Here is a 21393-nt window from a genome sequence, read left to right as displayed (position 1 = left end):
AAAGGGGCTGCTGTTGTGATAGGGAGAACTGTGATCCTGAGGCCTGTCAGTGTCTCAGAGGTCAGACCACAGAGAGAGAGAGTGGACAAGGCCGGGAAGGTGCAGGGACGTGGGTGGAGGACGGGGGGCAGGAAGGGACAGGCGTCAGAGAGTGTCTCGCCCAAGGCTGGTCCCTGGGAGCAGAGGGCCTGTCGCAGAGGCCTGTGCCGGCCTAGGTTGCCTGTGTGAGGAAAGGACAGAAGCTTAACTGAAGTTTGATCACGTCAGGTTAAGGGGCATTCTCTGACTGATCAGTGGAGACAAAAAGAACAGCTAATCTTTTATGGCGCAAAGAATGGAGGGTCTGTGCCCGGCCTAGAGAAGCAAGGGGGTTGCCCGCGTCTGGGGAAGAGTAGTTCTCTGCAGTGAGCCGTTCCCAGGAGTGCAGAGGGTGCGTGGGCTCCGGGGACATCCAGCAGGTCCCAGCCCTCAGCGCTGTGTGCGCTACCTCTTCATCTTCGTGATGCCCCTTCAGCGTGACGACCCCTGTGCACCACAGCCGTGGGAGGCTCGGTGGGCTGAGGACACTGCTGGGGTCACTCCGCGGGCGAGAGGGAGCCCTCGACACGCCTCAGAGGTCGGGAGCAGGTGGGCCGGACCCTCGGTGGGTCGTAGAACTCGGCAGGTCGGAGGGCTGTGCTGCTCAGCTGCTCGTGTGAAGTCGGAAACGTTCTCAGCCCGTAGGTGGCTTAGGCCCCGCCGCAGGTGCAGGCCGTGGTGGGCTTCAGGGGTGCGCGTGGGGGGGTATCTTCTAGAACCCAGGAGGAATTGGACTTGTGATCTGAGGGAGGCAGCAGCAAGGGCTTCGAGCCGAGGAAGCAGAGTAAACAGGCCTGTGGCTCTTCCTTTCAGCCGGCAGGGCTGCTGAACAGGCACGACTGACGTTTTACACAAGCCCCTTCCTCGCCGTGAGGGGCGCCCCACCCATGCTGATGCGTGACTGTAGGCCTTTGACCACTAGTGCGTTGGTGGCCCACAGTCACTGTCACCAGGTACTCTGGCTGTCTCCAAACGCCTGCCGGGGAGGCCCCAGGCAGGCAACCGGGCCCATCGCCGTGTGTGGCTCAGCTGTGCAGGCGGTCGGCATCCACACGCCTGGTTCTACCTCGCACCCCGACTCCCAGACAGAGCTCAGCCCCTCGACCCACCTGGGTGGCCTGGGTGCGGCCGTGTCGTTCCAGGCGGTGGCTTCTCGGCAACCTTGTACACGTACGAGGTGGGCATTGTTCACCCCAACTTACGTATGTTCACGATAGTTAAATTCATCCATTCATTACTTACTGATTTGGCACAGAGAGTGCACAGTCTGCCGGCTGCTCTGCTAGGTGATTTTTGTGCATTTTCGTATTAATTCATGCATTAGGCGCCCGCAGTAGGCGTTGACCCCTGTGTTGTGGATGAGGCGCCTGCGACTCACGAGGGTAACTTGACTAGGGCGACGTGACTAATACGCAGTGTGCGGTGACAAAGAAGAGAGCGGAAGTGCTTCCGATGGTCAAAATGCGCGTTTATATACTTTCTGTGAGCAAAAGACTAACAGAAGTTAAATGGAGAAAGAAAACTGCATATAAAATGTTCTTCCTTCTTATATGGAATCTCGTGGTTTTATGTTTTATCAGGTGACTTTGAGTAAATCATATCATTCTGTGGACTTCAGTTTCCTCGGTATGAAATTAGATGTTTGGACTGGATGTTTTCTAAGGTCTCTTAATTTTTATTAATTGGGAGATATTTAACTATTACAGACGTGATATAAATGTGGTTGTTTGAATACAAATTAATTTTTATGCTATCCTTGAAACCTGCTAAAATGAATATAAATGAATTAAAAAGGCACTGATCTATGAAGATAAGAATGGGAGTGTGAGACAACAATGGACAAACGATGTTAGTAAAATTTGGTGCTGCGCTGTATTTACAATAGCCAGGACATGGAAGCAACCTAAGTGTCCATCGACAGATGAATGGATAAAGAAGATGTGACACATATATGCAATGGAATATTACTCAGCCATAAAAAGAAACGAAGTTGAGTAATTTGTAGTGAGGTGAATGGACCTAGAGACTGTCATACAGAGTGAAGTAAGTCAGAAAGAGAAAAACAAATACCGTATGCTAACACATATATATGGAATCTAAAAAACAAACAAAAAAGGTTCTGAAGAACCTAGGGGCAGGACAGGAATAAAGACGCAGACGTAGAGAATGGACTTGAGGATACGGGGAGGGGAAAGGGTAAGCTGGGATGAAGTGAGGGAGTGGCATGGACATATATACACTACCAAATGTAAAATAGATAGCTCGTGGGAAGCAGCTGCATAGCACAGGGAGATCAGCTCCGTGCTTTGTGACCACCTAGAGGGGTGGGATGGGGAGGGTGGTAGGGAGACGCAAGAGGGAGGAGATATGGGGACATATGTATATGTATAGCTGATTCACTTTGTTATACAGCAGAAACTAACACACCATTGTAAAGCAATTATACTGCAATAAAGATGTTAAGAAAAAAAAGAAAAAAATTTTGGTGGCTGCAAAATACATGGATAAATGGTAATGACTTTCTCTGGTGAAGACCAGAGAAAGCAGCATCCTGAGCTTGCAGGGCAAGAGAAAGCCAACCAGAAACATGCCTATTAGTGTGGGAAAACCTCCAGAAGACTCGGGAATTGTGGATACCAGTTAGCTGCATGTGAATTTATGGGGTGGAAATGACAAGAGGGAGCTTGGTGGAAAGTGTGCCTGGAAGTAGTTAGACCCCTGGATCCTCTCCCAGCTGAGAAAACCAGGCATCTGCCCTTCTTAACCTAGCAACAGCCGAGAGATTTCCTGAAGAGTTTGAATAAGAGGAACTTGAGGTTCTAAGACCCAGATGGATACAGCTGAGGGCTGCAGTGAGATGCCACACTGAAAATGTGGGAATTATTTCCTTTAAATAGAGGTGTGTGGGCTTCATAATGGTATTCTTCGTATTCTGGCAGCCAGGCTTACATACCTCCTCCTAGGAAGTTGGGGAATTCCTATTCAGGGAAATGCCTAGCACAAGGAAAAAGAAATACAGATCTTGATATTTGAGTAGCTTTGGGTGAAAAAACTGGGCTGCTGTGTTGCAGTGAATTGTTATGTCCAGTTGTCAGATTGCATGTATGGAAGCAGAACATCCAGTTAGCCTGTTTGAGCCTCAATTTAAAATTTTTAGAAACAAATAGCAGAGGATTACCAGTCATGTGAGGAAAGGCCATAGTGTAGCAAGAAACAGATTCTCAGAACGTGGAGGGTAAGGGGAATCTGTGGGAAGAAGCAGGCTCTGTGAGGTCCACGGTGTCGGGGAGGGGACAGCTACCGCCATTGATGCCTCAGGAGGATAAGAACTTGTATCACTTCCGTGAAATGTCTCAAGTGCCATAAGGAAGGGACAGATACAAGAAAATGCTGTTAGTAGTGAAACATGTGATAGCAGAAATGAGAGAATCAGTAGATATGTAGGAAACGTAATTAAATCTCCCAGAAAGTAAGACAGAGAGAGGTGAAGGAGGGAGGAAAAATCAGAGAGAGACTTAGAGATCCAACTCAGGAGGCCCGATATCTGATAGTAGGATTTCCAGAAAGATAAAGCAGAGAAAACAGGGAACAAGAATGAGGGAGGGTGGGTTGAGACATTGATTTTTTTACCCCTCACCTTGTAGTATTATTTGATATTTTAAACTCTGTGCACCTCACTTCTATATTTTTTAAGTAATTTACTTAAATTTAAAAAAGCAAAAAAAAGATGACATGTGAAGGTTAAAAATAGATAATTTAGTTTTTGTTGAAGGCCAATAAAATTGAGAGTGGGCAAGGAAAAAATACCATTTTGGTCTTTTAAAAGTACATATTTCAGGAAAATTACTTTCATTACCATAGTTAGAGACATGAGGAACAGTTTTCTCTTAAAAACAGCAACAGCACGGCAGTGGCATGGGTCATGGAAGGTGGCTGATATCACAGTAGCAGCTACATGAGTTTGTGATCAAGAATCCTGCCAAAGAGAACAGTTTCTCTCGCGGTAAATAGGGCTGACTTTCTATTTGGAAGCAAGAAGAATTCATAATTATTGTAAGGCTTTTAGAAGTTGTGTGAAATTCCTATCAATAATTATTTCATTCAGTTGTATGTATTTATTCTCTATTATGTGCCAAGCATTGTTCTAAGTGATTTGTTTATGTTGACCCATTTAATCCTCAAAATACCCTGCAAGGGGAGGTCCTGTTGCCGTTCATCATTCCCATTTTACAGATGAGGAAACCAAGGTCTAGTGACCCCGAGCCCAGGGTCACTCAGCAGGAAAGTGGAAAAGCCAGGTTTTACACCATGGCAGTCTATCCTCAGAGTCCGTAGTACCCTTAATTAATTCACTGCTACTCTGCATGCTGAATAAAGAACCCTCTGCGTCTAGGCTAAATAGATAGGTGGATTTTGTCATAAAGCTTTGGTCAGCCACTGAAGGCGTAGCACTCATCTAGGCCGGTGCACTCAGTGGTTGATTAACCGAGGCTTAAGTACTGACCAGGTAGAAGAACCCAGACACTCCATGGTGACCAGTTTAGTGCACATTACAGGACATTTGGTGTCGTTTTTCCTCACCAACAGTCTAATTCCAGCACTGTTCGTGGTTGATATTGAACGTGTGCTGAAATTGTCAGGATGGCAACTAAGGAATTCTGGGAATTAACTTCATTTATTGATACAATTTGTAAAATACAGCCATCACTGAAGTGATCTGGTAGAAGGAAATACATCATTTTTTGGTTTGTTTGTTTGTTTGTTTTAGCCCTGTTTTATGTGGTTTGTGGGAAACATTATAGGGTGATGAATGTAGCAGGAACTTAAATACTTGTCGTTAGTCAATGATGTGTAGCATACTGACTGCAGTGTTTACTAAAATTCAAAAAATAAATTACTTTCCTCAGATATGAATGTTACAAATTTGTTCTTTTGTTTCTCCTAGTTCAACTTTGTGGGAAAACTTTTGGGGCCACGTGGCAATTCTCTGAAGCGCTTACAAGAAGAAACCTTGACAAAAATGTCCATCCTTGGAAAAGGCTCCATGAGAGACAAGGCAAAGGTAATACTTATTATAAACGATGGCTACTTTTTTAGTCAAGTTATATAACGTACTTTTAGATCATCCATGGTATTAGTACATATGATATAAAAGCTAACTAGGACCTCAAATGAAATTATGTGAAAATGCTATATATAGTGATATATTTGTGATACTATTTAGAAAATTCGGTCACTCTGGCCAGTTTCAGAATATGTAGTATCTTAAGCCAAAATCTGTAACTATTATTTGTATTTATAGAGTGAAATTGTAGCACCTGTGCTTTTGATTCTAGAAGCAATACCTTCTAGAAAGTACAGTGGTATTGAAATTATCATGAAGAGAAATAAAAAGTAATCTATAGTCTCACCATCACTATTTGCATTTTACAATAGTTCTTTCAGGTCTTTTTTTCTACGCCTGTGTTTCATATTGTTGATTTTATAAAGTATATGCTTTTATTTGCTGTTTTTGATTTTCTTTTGATATCCTATGCATTTTACCAAGTTAAAATTGATTGTAAATGTTTTAATAATTACTTCCTATTTTAACACATAGTTCTATGTGCATGTATTCACATAACTGCCTCCTCTTCTTAATAAGCTAAAATTACTGAGTTATTTTTATTGATCACTTTCTTAAATATACCAATTCTGAAAGAAATTTTCACATTTCATAATGTGCTGTCGCTTATGTTGTTCCATTATTACTTTGTTGTTCTCTCATTATTAAAAGATTTATATTACAGAGAACAAAATCCACATTGAGTGATCACTTTCCATGAAATGATTGTGTCAGACAAAAAAGTTATTTAGACAAAATCCAGCCTCCTCACAAAAAAGTCCATTTAAGAGTAGCTTTTATAATTTAAAAAAAAAAAAAAAAAGCCACCATTTGTTTATTGAACAGCCACTGTGAGTCAGGCACTCTGTGAGACATTTTACATGCGTTACTCCATGTTATCCTTGGAAAAATGATGACAGATACATAATATTTTCCTTATTTTATGTAAGAAAAGTGAGATTCAGAGAAACTAAATACATTATTGGGTTAATCAGGGAAGTTCATTATAGTATTTGATTAGAACATGGCTATATGTCAGACTCATATGGGATGCTGTTTAAAAATATAGTCCCGCACTTCCCTGGTGGTCCAGTGGTTAAGATTCTGCGCTTCCACTGCAGGGGGCATGGGTTTGATCCCTGGTCGGGGAACTAAGATCCCGCATGCTGCGCGGTGTGGCCAAAATATGTGTGTGTGTGTGTGTGTGTGTGTGTTGTGTGTGTGTATGTGTATATATATATATGAAGAGTGAGTGAGTGAGTGAGTCCCATGCACCAACCTGTTTAGGGTGAAACATCAAAATGAATCTCCAGTAGGTGTTTAAAGGATTCTAATGCATGGCCAGGTTAGGTTGACTGCTCACTAAACATCACTGTCTCAAATGATGTTACTCTGATTCCCTGACTCATCTATTCTGGCAGTAGGAGCAAGTGGAACTGTATATTGGTCAGTTGGTCAGAAATTATGTGTATCTCGTTGGAAAGTATCCCATCCTTGCTGATATCTTAGTTAAGTTTTCAGGAAGGCCATCTGGTAATGAGGTCCATGATATGACCAGTGAAACCCATAGACTTTGTGCTGCTCTTGTTTGTTATTAAGGGAGTTCCTTGGTGAGAAGCAACATTTTGTGCTATGGCGGCAGTGATCAGGGCCCCCAAAGATCCTTTTACAGGTAGAAGGGAAGCAGGGAAGGCAAGTCGTTGGCCAGATTATACGTCCAAAAATAGCAAGTGCCTGGCTGTGCGTTTAATGAAAGGGATCCTAAATAGCATCAGCTCGCTAGCAGGGCTGGGTGGTCCTCCCAGATCGTGCTGCCATTTTAAGGGCTGGTGGTGGTTCTCTGCTGCTGGCGTATTAGACAGTCAGCAGCGGCAGTGGCCTGGAGTCCTTTTTGAGGGGAATCCGTGTTGTGGAGTAATGCATAACCGCTCTCCCTGTAGCGGGGGGATGAACTGGGAGATTGGGATTGACTTATACACGCTACTACATATAAAATAGATAACTAACGAGAACCTACTGTATAGCACAGGGAACTCTACTCAGTGCTCTGTGGTGACCTAAATGGGAAGGAAACCTAAAAAAGAGGGGATATATGTATACGTATAACTGATTCACTTTGCTGTACAGCAGAAACTAACACAACATTGGGAAGCAACTGTACTCCAATAAAAATTAAGAAAACAAACAAACAAACAAAAACAATACCTCTTTCCCTGTCACCATAGGTACTTTGTTCATGAGTCCTTTGAGTAGCATTGAGGTGGCTGGGGAATGAGGTGCTTTGACATCTGCTACAGTGGGTCCCCTTGGCTGCCTGGTCACTGAGTGCATGCTCTGGCTCACGTGGGGCTCCCTGTTCTTACACACTTGGGCCTCTTCCCAGACCACTTATCACCCCTTCACTAATCCTCTCATTTCTGTGTCCTTGACCACATGGGTCAGCAAGTCAATAGGGGGATTCTGCAAGTGGCTGAGCGTTTACATTCCATCAAGACACCTAGAAACTGAGGAAGTGGCATAGCCCATTGGGCCCACTGTCAAGAGAGTAGGAGCAGAAGCCCTTTACCTCTTGACCCCTTAAGCCCCACTTTCGTCGGTGGCCTTCAGTGGAGCAGCACTTGCTCAGAGGCAAGTCTGTTAATCCTCAAACTGTGTGAGTATTTCTTCATCTCAGTGCACAGTCATTCTAGAAAAAGGTCCCCGATCCTTATTGGGAAGACTGGGAGGAAGTGTCCAGTGCACACACACCAGGAGACGTTACAGTTACTGCACTCACGCAGCCTTCTCCTCTAGATTGAGCTTATTAGCTCTTTTGTTCGCTGCATCCCTGGGGCAAGCAGGGATCTGATCTTAGGCCAGGAGGTGATAGAGGGTAGCAGTAGTAAAGCATGAGAATTGTCATCTCCTTTCAAGGAACTACCTTGGCTGTTCGAGACAGGCTTCTGCCAGTGTGGAAGGCTCAGTGGGACTTTAGCGTTCGTATACTCAGAGTTACTTGAATCTTTCCAAAAGTTGCCAGTCCAGCTCTCAGATTTTCACTGTCCTCCAGACACCGTCCTAAGTCTCCCACAGCGATGACCAGGCAACCTGCTGGTCGTTAGCACACGCCTGAACTCTGCCTGGTCTGTTGACTCCATCAGCCTGTGGCCATAAGCAGTAAAACCTTCCGGGATACTTCTGGCTCTTTGGGCCTTGAACTGATAATGTCAAGTGCTGAGTCTGTCATTTCCTTCTTTAAGTTCTTCAATACAGTAGAAGCAGCCCCTTTCACCCCACCCGGCCCACCATGTCTCCTTCTCGCCCGTCATACTGGGCCAGGTGGTCCATCAGTTACACCTTCAAAAGCATTTCACTGACAGTAACCACAGGTGATAATTTAAGTAGACAGGTGTACCATCTGCTGTATCGTAATCAGATCCTCACTGCCTGAACTCCTGAATACTGATTTCAGTTGATCCTTTTTACTAATTTTTAGTCTACAGAAAATTCTCAGTTAACAGTGTTTATTTCTAAAGAGATTTCCATTCCTTAGTATTAAAATCTCATCCTTTTGGATTTTCAAAGTGTTCACCATTTAAATTCTAATGTGAACATAATTCATTTTCTTCTTGTATTTGCTACATTGATGATATTATAGGAGTCATTACTGACATGTATCAGGTGGTTATGTGGCATAATAATCACTATAATGCTACGGTCTGTGGAGCCTTCGGTTTGTGCCAAACATGCTAGACGTTTTGCCCACCTCATCTGTATTATAGAATAATAGAATAATTAACACTATTGTTATGTAATAATAGTTACCATTACTATACTTATCATTTGAGTGCTTCTTATGTGGTAGGCATAATTCTAAAGACTTCTTGTGTCTTCCGAATTACTACAATTCCTTTATTACTAATAACTCCTAATGACTGTTACAACCACTCCTCTGTTACCTACAACAACCCTTTGAGCAGTAGACGCTACACTATTATCACCCATTTTAAAATCACCTCTTCAAGATGGGGATAAAGTAACATGACCAGTTGCTGGATTTCGGGTTTGAAAGCAGAACTTCAGACACACTCTGTGTTCTTCCCCAAACACTGCATTGCCTCCCATCATTAACCCAAGAAGTAACCAGTCATAACTGCTCACTCTGTGGAGCTGCGTGACAGCTGTGGTTATGGTAAGAGGGCCTTCCTGTTCCAGCGTAAGTTTGTAATAGCAATGGAAATGTTTGCCTGTGAATCAACAGTTATAATCTCTCATTAAAAGCATTAGTTTGGTGCCATATTAGAAAAAGATAAGAAATGTTCATTGCAGTAGTTCATGCTTTCAAAGATGAACTACTGTGCATAGAATCCAGTTTCTAAGACTTCAGCTGTGAAAGGCAGAGTCAGATCAAATGATTGGAAATGTTCTGATTAGAACAAGAACTAGTCCACCGTTGGCATGAAAGAATAGTCCTTTTCCTTATTTTTTTTTTTTAAATTTATTTATTTTTGGCTGCATTGGGTCTTCGTTGCTGCGCGTGGGCTTTCTCTAGTTGCGGCGAGGGAGGGCTACTCTTTGTTGCGGTGCACGGGCTTCTCATTGCGGTGGCTTCTCTTACTGTGGAGCACGGGCTCTAGGCGTGCGGGCTTCAGTAGTTGTGGCACACGAGCTCAGTAGTTGTGGCTCGTGGGCTCTAGAGTGCCAGCTCTGTAGTTGTGGCGCATGGGCTTAGTTGCTCTGCGGCATGTGGGATCTTCCCGGACCAGGGCTCGAACCTGTGTCCCCTGCCTGCATTGGCAGGCGGATTCTTAACCACTGCGCCACCAGGGAAGTCCCAATAGTCCTTTTCATACTTGACAAATTTTGAAGGAAATGCATAGGATATTACGGTAGCTTATGTTTGCTCTCCCTTCAAATATATTTTTCTTCTTTTCTTTCAGTTTCTGGCCCACTTTCCATAAATGTGAAGGAAACTAGCATTTACTGAGTGCCTGCCATGTACAAGGCAGTGTCCTGGGCACTGTATATACTGTCTCCTTGGCCAGGCCTTTACACAAGCTGCCTTTTTAGTCTTCCCAGTGGACCTACATTAATATACATATGTTAACACCAAATTGATTTTGCCAACGAAGTGTTGGATTACATATAATCTGTTCAAACTCACACACACACCTGGTGACCACCATGGCTAAAATTCAGGTATATCTAACTCTAAATCCCCTGCCCTTTTCATGCTCTATATTTTGATCTGTCTTTTCTTTGTAAAAATTCAGATTAGTTAAGTAACAAAAGTTGAAACCTTAAGGGGTGAAGTCAAGGGTGTGTGTGCCTCCTTGTCCTCTTGGCTAATTTTGGAATCAACAGGTGCTGTTGCCAGGAATTCCTGGGTTCTCTCTCTTACGGGGTGGGTTTTTTGGAGAGGCTAGGAAGGTTTCCTGCCTTTTAGAAATCACTCTAGGTGTAGGTTCCTACTAATCTTAATCTGTCTGTCTTATTTTAATGTTGAGAACAAAGACTTTTAAAAGAACCAGATTCTGTAATTGCTACTCTAACAAAGGCTTGTTAGAAAAAGATAATGGAGCAAGGTTAGTGGTCCCTTAATGATCTGGGGTTTTTTTCCCCCCTGAATTTCACTATACCCACCAAAAATTTTTTAAATGTTTCTCATAATCATATAAAATCCTATAACAAAATTTTTCATTTATTTTATTCACTCTTTTATTCTCAGAGTATGGTGCCTGGCATGTAGAAATGTTTTTTGTATGAATGAGCAAATGAACATAGAAATGAATAAATAATATTTACCTATTCATTCAAAAATATTCGTTGAGCATCTACTATCTACCAAGCACTTTTCTAGACAAGGAGCATGCAGCACCAAACCAGACAGTCATGGGTTCTGCTCCATGGTGATCACCTTAAGTGAGAAAAATTAGAAAATGGACAAGCAAAAAGTAAGGCATTTTAGACGGTGGTAAATGCTTTGTGACAGCTCAGGGGCACACAGGGTAGCCAGTGCAGAAGTGAGCTTGGTTGCTTGGCCAGTCTGAGGAACACAAAGCAGTTCTCTGCGGCGCCTGGAGGGGTTGGGCCGGGGAGGCTGGAGGAGCTGGAGCAGCCGGAGCTCTGAGCGCGTGGCCTTGGGGAGATGGCCGGAGGGCTCCTGGGCCAGAGGCAGGACTTGAGACCCCTCCCACCGCAGCAGGAAGCCTTTGGGGTTTCCATAAAGGCCTGGGGACAGCAAGATCAGATTTGTGTTTTAAACTTTCTTCCTTAGGTGTTGTTTGCTGTCGGGTGAACCTTTTGTGATAACCACGTGCCAGATAAGCTTGGGTAGTTTTTATTTTCTTTTTCTTTTTTTACAGTGACACCCTTTTAAACATGATTTTTCTTTTTTCAGGAAGAAGAGTTGAGGAAAAGTGGAGAAGCAAAGTACTTCCACCTGAATGATGATCTCCATGTTCTGATTGAAGTGTTTGCCCCGCCAGCAGAAGCCTATGCCCGGATGGGACATGCTCTGGAGGAAATCAAAAAGTTCCTCATTCCTGTTAGTACAGTTTTTCTTGATAGTTAATTTGTACTTTAAAGTCCTCCCTTTGTTTTAATCCTTGACAGTTCTTATCAGTAATTGTTATTTTGCATAGCGCTTTGTCCGTTACAGTGTCCCTATGAATTACTTGGCACCATTCCTTCTTTACCTGTGAGGCCAGGGATTTTTAAAGAGATTAGGTAATACTGCAAGAAAGTTGAAGAGCACAGTCACTGGTGTGCCTTTGTGGTCTCACGCCCGAAGCCTTGCTGTGACACTGAGTCACCTCACAGATTCGTTGCTCTCGAGCGCGAGCTCGTTGGTGCGGTCCACGTGCCGAGCGCTGTGCTTGGTGCTGGTGTGCCGCGTGGGTAAGCGCAGCCCCACCGGAGGCTTGTGTGGTTTAGGGGCGCAGAAGCACGTGGTTTCTGTGCAACGTGAGGAATGCGTGATGGAGACGGAGCGGCGGACACAGAGAGGAAGGCACTGTGCGGGTATTTATGTTTTTGCTAACAGTTGATGGTCTTTTTTAATCCTTTTCAGACACCCTGACATTGCTGAGAATGTGATCATTTAAAGAGAATATGTCCCTATTTCCATTACAAAAGTTAATTTCAGTCTTTTGTATAATTTGCATGTTCTAGATTTAAAAAACAAAAACTTGAACAGGTTGGCTCTTCAGACAGTTTATTTTAGAGAAACTGTCACATCTGCCAAACAGCTGTCTGGGATAAGACTGTGTTCAGCGATTCCCAGTGGTGTAGTAGATTGACTTACCTACTGGAGCATGTGTCATGATTATGTTATCTGTGAGGAAGACTGTCATATTTATAGGGAAAGGACGTTTTGAATCATGATTGTCTTGGAAAAGCCAGGGCATAAGACTGTATTAAGTATTTTAATTTGGGAGCTTAACAGGGTTTTCATTAGTTCCCTCAAGCCAGTGTGATGATCCTATTATTCATTTAGTTTAAAAACAGAGTTTTCGAGTGCTCTCTATTTGATAGACACATGTGAACTAATAAAAAACATGGCCCCTGCCCTTGTGGAGTTTATATAATGGGAGAGACAGGTAAGAATCAGATATTTATATAAATGACTTTAAAATTGTAACTCTGACAAGACCAAGGAGAGGTTTAATGTCCTTGTGGTCATTCAGTGTGGACGAGGGAGTGCCAGCTTAGCCAAGTAGGACAGACTCTGTTCTCCAAAGGTAGCAGCAACAGTCTTCCCACCCCATCACTTCACACTCTTCCACCAAGAAGTAGGCTCCAACTTCTTTCACCTTGAATCTGAGCTGGCCAGAAAACTCTTTGCCTAACCCAAGGTCGCAAAGAATTTCTGCTGTGTTTTCTTCTTAATGTTTTATGGTATTAGCTCTTGCATTGAACTCTGTGATCCACTTGAAGTTACTTTTTGTGTAAGGTGTTAGATTAGGATCTAAATATATCTTTTTCTATGTAGATATCCAGTTGTCCCAGCACCATATGTTAAAAAGACAATTCTGTCCCTATTGAATTGCCTTGGCACTATTGTTGAAGATTGACTGAATATAAATGTGTGAATTTATTTCAGGATTCTCAGTTCTGTTCCATTGATTTATATACCTGTCCTTACGCCAGGACCATACTCTTAATTACTTCAGCCTTATAGCAAATTTTGAAATCCAGGTTGTGTAAGTTCTGCAGCTTTGTTCTTCTTTTTCAAAATTGTTTTGGCTATTCTGGCTCCTTTGCATTTTTATGTGTATTTTACATTGTCAATTTCTACCAAAAAAAAAAAAGAAAGCTTGCTAGGGCTTTGATAGTGGGTTGAACTTACAAGTCAATTTGGGGGTAATTTCCATCCTAACAATATTGCACCTTCTTGTCCATGAACAGGAAATGTCTCTCCATTTTTTTAAGAGATACTAAAAATTCTTTCTCAGCGGTGTTTTATAGTTTTCAGGATACCAGGCTTGCATTTCTTTTGTTAAATTTATTTCTAAGTATTACATACTTTTTGATGTTATTGTGAACGGAATTGTTTTTTTTTTTAATTTCATTTTCAGGTGGTTACTGGTGTATAGAAATGCAGTTGATCTTGTTTGTACCTTGTGACTTTGCTGAATGTGTTTATTAGTTCCAGTGTGTGTGTGTTTCTAATGGAATTATCAGGATTTTCTACATACAGAATCATGTGATCTGTGAATAAAGAAAGCTTTACTTCTTCCTTTCATATCTGATGCCTTTAATTTTTTATTTAATTTTATTTTCTTCCTTATTACACTGACTAGAACTGTCAGTGCATTGTTGAGTAGAAGTGAGGATAGACACCCTTTGCTAGTTTCAGTCTTTTACCATGAAGTGTGATGTTAGCTGTAGGGTTTCTTTTGCTGCCCTTTATCATGTTGAAGAAGTTCTCTTCTATGCCTGGTGGTAAGAGGTTTGGGTTTGTTGGTTTGTTTTAGTCACAGATGGGTGTTGGGCTGTGCTCTTCTGTCCATTGAGCCCTTCACGTGGCTTTTCTCCTTCATTCTGTTAATAACGGCATATTGCATTTGTGATTTCAGATGTCAAGCCAGCTTTGCAGTCCCAGGTGAAACTCTACTTGGTCGTAATATGTAATCCCTTTTATATGTTGCTGGAAACATATAAAAAACCCTAATAGTTTAAGGATTATTACATCTATAATCATGAGGGATATTGGCTTGTAGTACAGTATTTTTATAGACGTTTATATTAAAGCACACATCTAGCATTTCTGGTGCTCTTTGTTTCTTTATGCGGATAGAGTTGACACATGGTGTTACTTGTTTTCAGCCTGAAGGACTTCCTTTAGTCTTTTTTGTAACATAGGTCTGCTAGCAAAAAAAGATTTTTTTCTCGGCATGTCTTTATTTCACCTATATCCTAAAGTTTAGCTTACGAACGTACCTCTTTTTATTGCGCTTCACTTTATTGTGCTTCAGAGATACTGTGTTTGTTTTGTTTTGTTTTGTTTTAACAAATTGAAGGTTTGTGGCAACCCTGTGTCAGGCAAGTCCGTTGGCGTCATTTTTCCAATAGCATTTGTTCACATCATGTCTCTGTGTCACATTTTGGTAATTCTCACAGTATCTCAAATGTTTTTACTAATTTTATATGTTATGGTGATCTGTGATCAGTGATCTTTGATGTTACTACTGTGACTCACTGAAGGCTCAAATAATGGTTAGCATTCTTTAGCAGTATTTTTTAATTAAGGTAAGTACTTTTTTGTTTTTTTTAGATATAGTGGTATTGCACACTAATAGACTACAGTATAGTGTTAGCCATAACTTTTATATGCACTGGGAAACTAAAAAATTCGTATGACTGGCTTTATTTCAATATTTGCCTTATTGTGGTGGTCTGGAACCAAATCTGCAATACCTCCGAAGTATACCTGTATGTAATTCTTGGTCAACGGTTTTTTCTTTTAGGTGGTAGGAGGCCATTCTTCTATTTTCTGGCCTCTACTATTTTTTTTTTTTTAAACCAGATTTTATATTTTATTCAAATCACATTTATTTTAAATTTATTTATTTATTTATTTATGGCTGTGTTGGGTCTTCGTTTCTGTGCGAGGGCTTTCTCCAGTTGCGGCAAGCGGGGGCCACTCTTCATCGTGATGCGCGGGCCTCTCACTATCGCGGCCTCTCTTGTTGCGGAGCACAGGCTCCAGACGCGCAGGCTCAGTAATTGTGGCTCACGGGCCTAGTTGCTCTGCGGCATGTGGGATCTTCCCAGACCAGGGCTCGAACCCGTGTCCCCTGCATTGGCAGGCAGATTCTCAACCACTGCGCCACCAGGGAAGCCCTGGCCTCTACTATTTTTGATGCGAAGAGTCATTAATTATTTTGTTGTTTTGTATGTAATCTGTTGTTTTTCTCTTGCTGTTGCTCAGACTTTCTTTTTATCTTTGATTTTCAACTATTTGACTGTGGTGTACATGTTTATCTCAAGGGAATATGTGAATATGTGGGTTTATGTTTTTCTTCAAATGTGGGTAGTTTTCAACCATTGTTTCTTTAAAATTTCTCTGCCTTTCTCTTCCTCCTCCACAACCCCCAACCCCTGGATTCCCATTATATGTATGTTGGTACATTTGATGGTGCCCCACAGATCTCTGAGACTCATTTTTCTTCATCCATTTTTCTCTGTGTTTTTCAGCCTGAATACTTTTAATTAACTTCAAGTTCACTGATTCATTCTTCTGCCATCTTAAATCTGCTATTGAGCTCCTCTGATTAACTTTACATTGTAGTTATTGTGGATTTTTTTAATCCCTTTTTTTCTTTGCTAGTCCATGGCTGTTAAATTTCTGGCTAATTGGCCAGTCTGTTTATTGCTTGCCCCACCCAAAACGTGATTATTAGGCTTGCTGATTGACTGGTCTTCTCTACTCATTTGCTATCAGAATTGCTACTGATATTGACCGTGCTGCTGGGCATGGAGTCATTTCACACTTTCTTCAAAATTACGTGAACATCCTTCACTGGTTTTCACGGCTTTCCCCATCCTAGTGGAACTTATGCATCATCTGGGCTGGGGAGGAGGGGTGGGAGCACTCGCCGGCAAGATTGCCACAGACTCCCACTCTTCTTTCCAGAGTCCTGAAGTGGTTGTTTTTAACTGTTTGGTCAGCCTTTATTGTTGCCTGTTATGGAAAGGCTTTGCTGAGCTCCTTGCTTAGTTATCCTGAAAGTCCTGTGCTCTCTCATAACCTTTCTTTTTTTTTTTTAACTTAGGTTGTTTTGGATCTCTGTCCATATGAGCATATGTAAAGTTTCACTTCATTCTTTTTGATGTCTGCATAATATTTCATTATATGCGTGTTCCAGAATTTATTTAATTAGTCTTCAAATAATGGACACTTACTTCTTATAGATTATAATTCAAACAGTGATCCCAGGATTAACCTTGGACATAAATATTAGCATATTTGGGCAAATATGTCTGAAGAGTACATCTCTGGCAGAGAACCCACTGAATTTTTAATAAATTACTTATAATGATTTTATTTTAAGACTTTTTCCCTATTCTCCAGGCTAACACATTTAGATAGATCCTAAACTTACTGGCTAGAGAAATCCCATTTACACATATTTAATTAGAATTCTAATCAATTTTCTCCTCTTCACAATTGGTGGCAGTGTTGGTGTTAATGTTATAATAGTTTCACTTTTCAGATGGGGAGTTGAAGTAATAATTTACTAATGACTAGTTTAAAATGTAAAACTGTAGAAATAATTTAGTCTGTAAGCTACCATACGTGATTTGGTTTCCCTACTGATTTAAAAACATTATTTCGAAGACCAATAAAATTGTAACTACAGTGTGTATGTCAGTGTCTATCTGACATCAGAAGAAACAGTTACCTCACATTTAAAGAAGTTGCCTAAAATCACATAGCTGGTCAGCCCGATTGGGTAAATTCAGGCTTAACCTCAGATGTGATTGACTCCGATTCCGTTTTTTTGCTTTTTGGGCTTTTTTTCCCTCCTAACTACACTATCTGCTGTAATATACTTTGACACAGATGATGTTTAAAATAGGCTTTAATTCTAGTTTTTGTGGCACCATTGTAAATCACCTAGCTTTACTTAGAGCAATGCTTTGCTTTTTTTAATTTTTCTTTTTAAATTTTTAATTGTATTTTTGAATAGGGCCTCAGTTATCTTCTTTTCCCATGAATCAATTTTTAACCACATACAATTTTGTGTCCTGCCTCCTAACACTTTTCAACAGGGCCAATATTTAGCATTTAGGTAGCACATTTTATTTAGGATGTGCTTTACAAATAATTTATTAATCACACATTTTTAGTAAAATGGTAAGGAGCATACTCTTAGTAAGCAGAACCCACCACGGATTCAGAGGTTATCTGCCAGGAGCCTGCCAAGGGCCAGCGTGATGACACACCCTTCTCTGTAATGTGCGGGGCCTTCCTTCCCACTTCTGTATCCATGTCTTTAACTTCTGAATTTCCAGTTCCTATGTCTGATTGCTATAGAACAGCTCAATTTTTGTGTGCTATAGACCATTGAAGAGTCGACCTGTACAAAATTGATTAAATCATGATGTCACTTTGTTACTCTCCTTATCTTCCAGAAACCAAACTTCTTGACTTTGCTCATATACCCTCATATCCAATATTTTACCATTTCTAATAAAATTAGACATTATAAGTAACTCCATATCTACCTTTCGCCATCCTTCCCGCCACTTCCCTACTCCAGGCCATCTTTACCACATACTGGGATTACTTAAGTGCTTCCATCTGGTGTTTCTGCCTCCAGTGTGTTGTTTTTTCCTTTTAATATCTTTATTGAGATATAAATCACACGGCATAAAATTCACTCATATAAAGTATGCAGTTCAGCGCTTTTTAGTGTATTCGCAGAGTTCTGCAACTGTCCCCCTCATCTAAGTTGGGCCATTTGTTTTACCTCCCAAAATGAACCTTGTAACCAACAGCTGTCACTCCCCATTCTTCTCCCGCCTTCGGCAACCACTAATTAGTTTTTGTTCTTTTTACACAGCTTTTATGGAGATGTAATTCAAATACCATACAGTTTACCCATAACGTATACAGTTCATTGGATTATTGTATATTCACAGTTTTGTAACCGTGACTACAAACTGGTTTAGATTTTTATCATCCCCCAAAAGGAACTCCATACACATTAGCAGTCCCTCCCCATTCGGCTCCCCTCCCCTCTCACACTCCTCTGTCTTACATAGCCACTAATTTATCTCTCTAGATTTCCCTGTTTTTTTTTGACATTTCATATAAAACACATACAGTATGTGTAGCCTTTTGCCCTGACTTCTTTCACCTAACATACTGTTACCAAGGTTCATTCAAGTTGCGTTTTATTGCTGAATAATATTCCATTTTATGATATACCACATTTTATATGTCCACTCATCAGTTGAGGACTTTGGGGTTGTTTCTACTTTTGGGCTATTATGAATAATGCTGCTGTGAACATTCATGCACACATTTTTGCATGAATATATGTTTTCATTTTCTTGGGTGTTACCTAGGAATGGATTTGCCAGGTCATATGGTAACTCTTTGTTCAGCATTTTTGAGGAGCTACTACGTGGTTTTCCAAAGTGGCTGGACCATTTTACATTGCCACCAGAAAGTTGTGAGGGTTTCAGTATCTCTGCAATCTTAACAGCGCTTGATATTGCTTATCTCTTTGATTACTGCTATCCTAGTGGGTATGTTCGTGGTATTTCATTGTGGTTTTTGTTTGCATTTCCATAATAACTAATAATGTCGAGCTTCTTTTCTTGGGCTTACTTTATATTTTTCTTAAAGAGAAATGCCTATTCAAATCCTTTATCCTTTCAAAATTAGGTTATGTGTCCTTTTATTATTGAGTTGTAAGAGTTCTTCACGTATTACGAATACAAGTTGCGTATCAGGTAATAGGATTTCAAAATATTTTCTTCTATTTTGTGGGCTGTATTTTCACTTTTTTGATGGTATTTTTGTAGCACAATAGTTTTAAACTTTGACTTGGTCCAATTTGACTGTTTTTTCATTTGTGCTTTTGATATCTTAGCTAAGAAATCATTATGTAATATAGGATCGTGAAGATTTACTTTCATGTTTTCTTTTAAGAGTTTTACAGTTTTAGCTCTTACATTTAGGTCTCTGATCCATTTTGATATCATTTTTGTGTATGGCAGAAAGTAAAGGGCCCGTCTTATTTTTTTGATGTGGATATTCAGTTGTTACAGCACCATTTGTTAGAGACTATTTGAAAATCAATTGACTCTAATTGATAACTGGGCTCTCAATTCTATTTCATTGATCTTTACGTCTATCTTTTAAGGCAGCACCATACGTTCTCCATTACTGTAGCTTTATAGTAAGTTTTGAAATGAGAACATACCAGTTCTCCAACTTTGTTCTTCTTTCTTTAGATACTTCTGGCTAAACTAGGCTCTCTGTAACTACTAGTTGATTGAGTTGTAAATAGTAATGCCCATATATCAGTTACGTGCCATTTTAATTTTATTATAAATATTTCACTTGGAAAGTATGCACAGCAGAAGCAGATATGGCTGACTGTAGAAAATTCTAGTTTAGGGGAAAAATACTCTTTGTTTTTTTTCTTTTTACAACAATTTATTGATAAATTTTCATTTCAGCAAACTCAAGTCTTGTTTTATGAATTTAACTATTTTCCTTACCTTTTTTTTTTTTCCTATTAAAATTATTTGCTTCTTGTCCTAAATTCTTTGTTATCTTCTGTCTTTTGTGTAGGACTATAATGATGAAATCAGGCAAGCACAGCTCCAGGAATTAACATATTTGAATGGTGGTTCAGAAAATGCAGATGTACCAGTTGTTCGAGGGAAACCTACCTTGCGTACAAGAGGTGTACCAACCCCAGCAATAACCAGGTAGGTGTGATTAATTGACTTACCTTTTTGTTGTTAGAATAGGGTACCATGGCAACAGTTTTAATGTTTCCTTTATTAACAGGCAAGCGGCTTTACCAGTGTATTGGTACAAAGCCTGTAGGAATGCATTCAGGCAATATGGTGTCGTATTAAGAGGATTCACTGTGGGCTGAGGTATTCCTGGGCTTAAATATAACCTGTACCACTTACTAGCTAATGACTGTAGATAAGTTTATTTAATCACCCTCACGTTATTAATCCCTTAATTCTTTGAACGTAAGTCATAGCTTTGATACACAAATGGAGATAGTGGAAGCTTGTGTTTCCCCAGTGAGCGCAGACAGTACCAGGCTAGTTCATTGCCGCATCTCCAGTGTTGAGCAGTGTCAGGTACCAGGTGAGTGTCCCGATGCTTGTTGTCTTCTTATGCCGTGTAAATGCTCTGTGGTATCTGAAACTCCTAAGCTTGTCGAGGCACACTGAATTTTTATTTCTGTCTCGGAATCATGACTGCTTTTATCATGAAAAATATGTTAATGAATTCGTAAGTCAGTTGAAGCAAACTATAAATTGAGACGTGACTCTCAAACTTATTTGAAAATTATTTTTAATTTTTGCATTTTTGCCCCCAGAAGAACTCAGTGGAAATTAGTAACACAGACTTTTTTTCACTGGTGGCTGTATATATTTTTTCAGGTAGAGTTTTTTGCATGAAATAATTTAAAGTAGGTTTCTTCCATATATCCAAGTTCATTGGGAGGAATAAAAAGTGAGTCCCCCTGCCGAGTGCTGCTGATCGACACACTGTCAGAGCAGTTACAGACAGGTGTTATTGCGATATAAAATAAACACAGATCTGGGCATGGAACCAGGGGGGGTTTCTCTGTAAAAACAGGCTAATAATAATAGGATTTATTGCTGATGATTTAATGAAATAATTTATGTCGCTGTTCAGTAAATGGTAAATGTCTATCATTTCCATTTCTCCTGTTCAATCATAGGAAATTACATATTTGCTATATTCGTTTCCAGTGGCTGTTACAATGAATTACCACAAACTTGGTGGCTTTAAGCAATAGAAATTGGTCATAGTTCTGGAGGCTAGGTGTCTGAAATCAGCTTTACTAGGCTAAAATCAAGGTATTGACTGCTCTCCCCCTGGAGGCTGTAGGGGGGGATCCTCTTGTTGACCCTCCCAGCTTCTGGTGCCTGTAGGCGGTCCTTGACTTGAGGCCCTCGCGCTCTGCTCTCTCTCCTTCCTAGCGCTGCCTTCT

General features: G+C 40.8%; 1 protein-coding gene across 2 annotated transcripts in view; it reads left to right on the top strand.

Annotated features, from left to right (window-relative positions):
• The window catches only part of KHDRBS3 (KH RNA binding domain containing, signal transduction associated 3), a 165712-nt gene that overhangs the window by 68586 nt on the left and 75733 nt on the right, over positions 1-21393 (top strand). For both annotated transcript variants that reach the window (XM_059902056.1, XM_059902055.1), the window contains exons 3-5: positions 5024-5140; positions 11562-11708; positions 19980-20119. In XM_059902056.1, coding sequence (XP_059758039.1) covers positions 5024-5140; positions 11562-11708; positions 19980-20119 — 404 coding nt within the window. The remainder of the gene's footprint in view (positions 1-5023; positions 5141-11561; positions 11709-19979; positions 20120-21393) is intronic.

Source organism: Balaenoptera ricei, chromosome 17 (assembly GCF_028023285.1).
Source record: "Balaenoptera ricei isolate mBalRic1 chromosome 17, mBalRic1.hap2, whole genome shotgun sequence".
In the NCBI taxonomy this organism is placed as follows: domain Eukaryota; kingdom Metazoa; phylum Chordata; class Mammalia; order Artiodactyla; family Balaenopteridae; genus Balaenoptera; species Balaenoptera ricei.
This window is presented reverse-complemented; position numbering and strand designations above follow the sequence as displayed.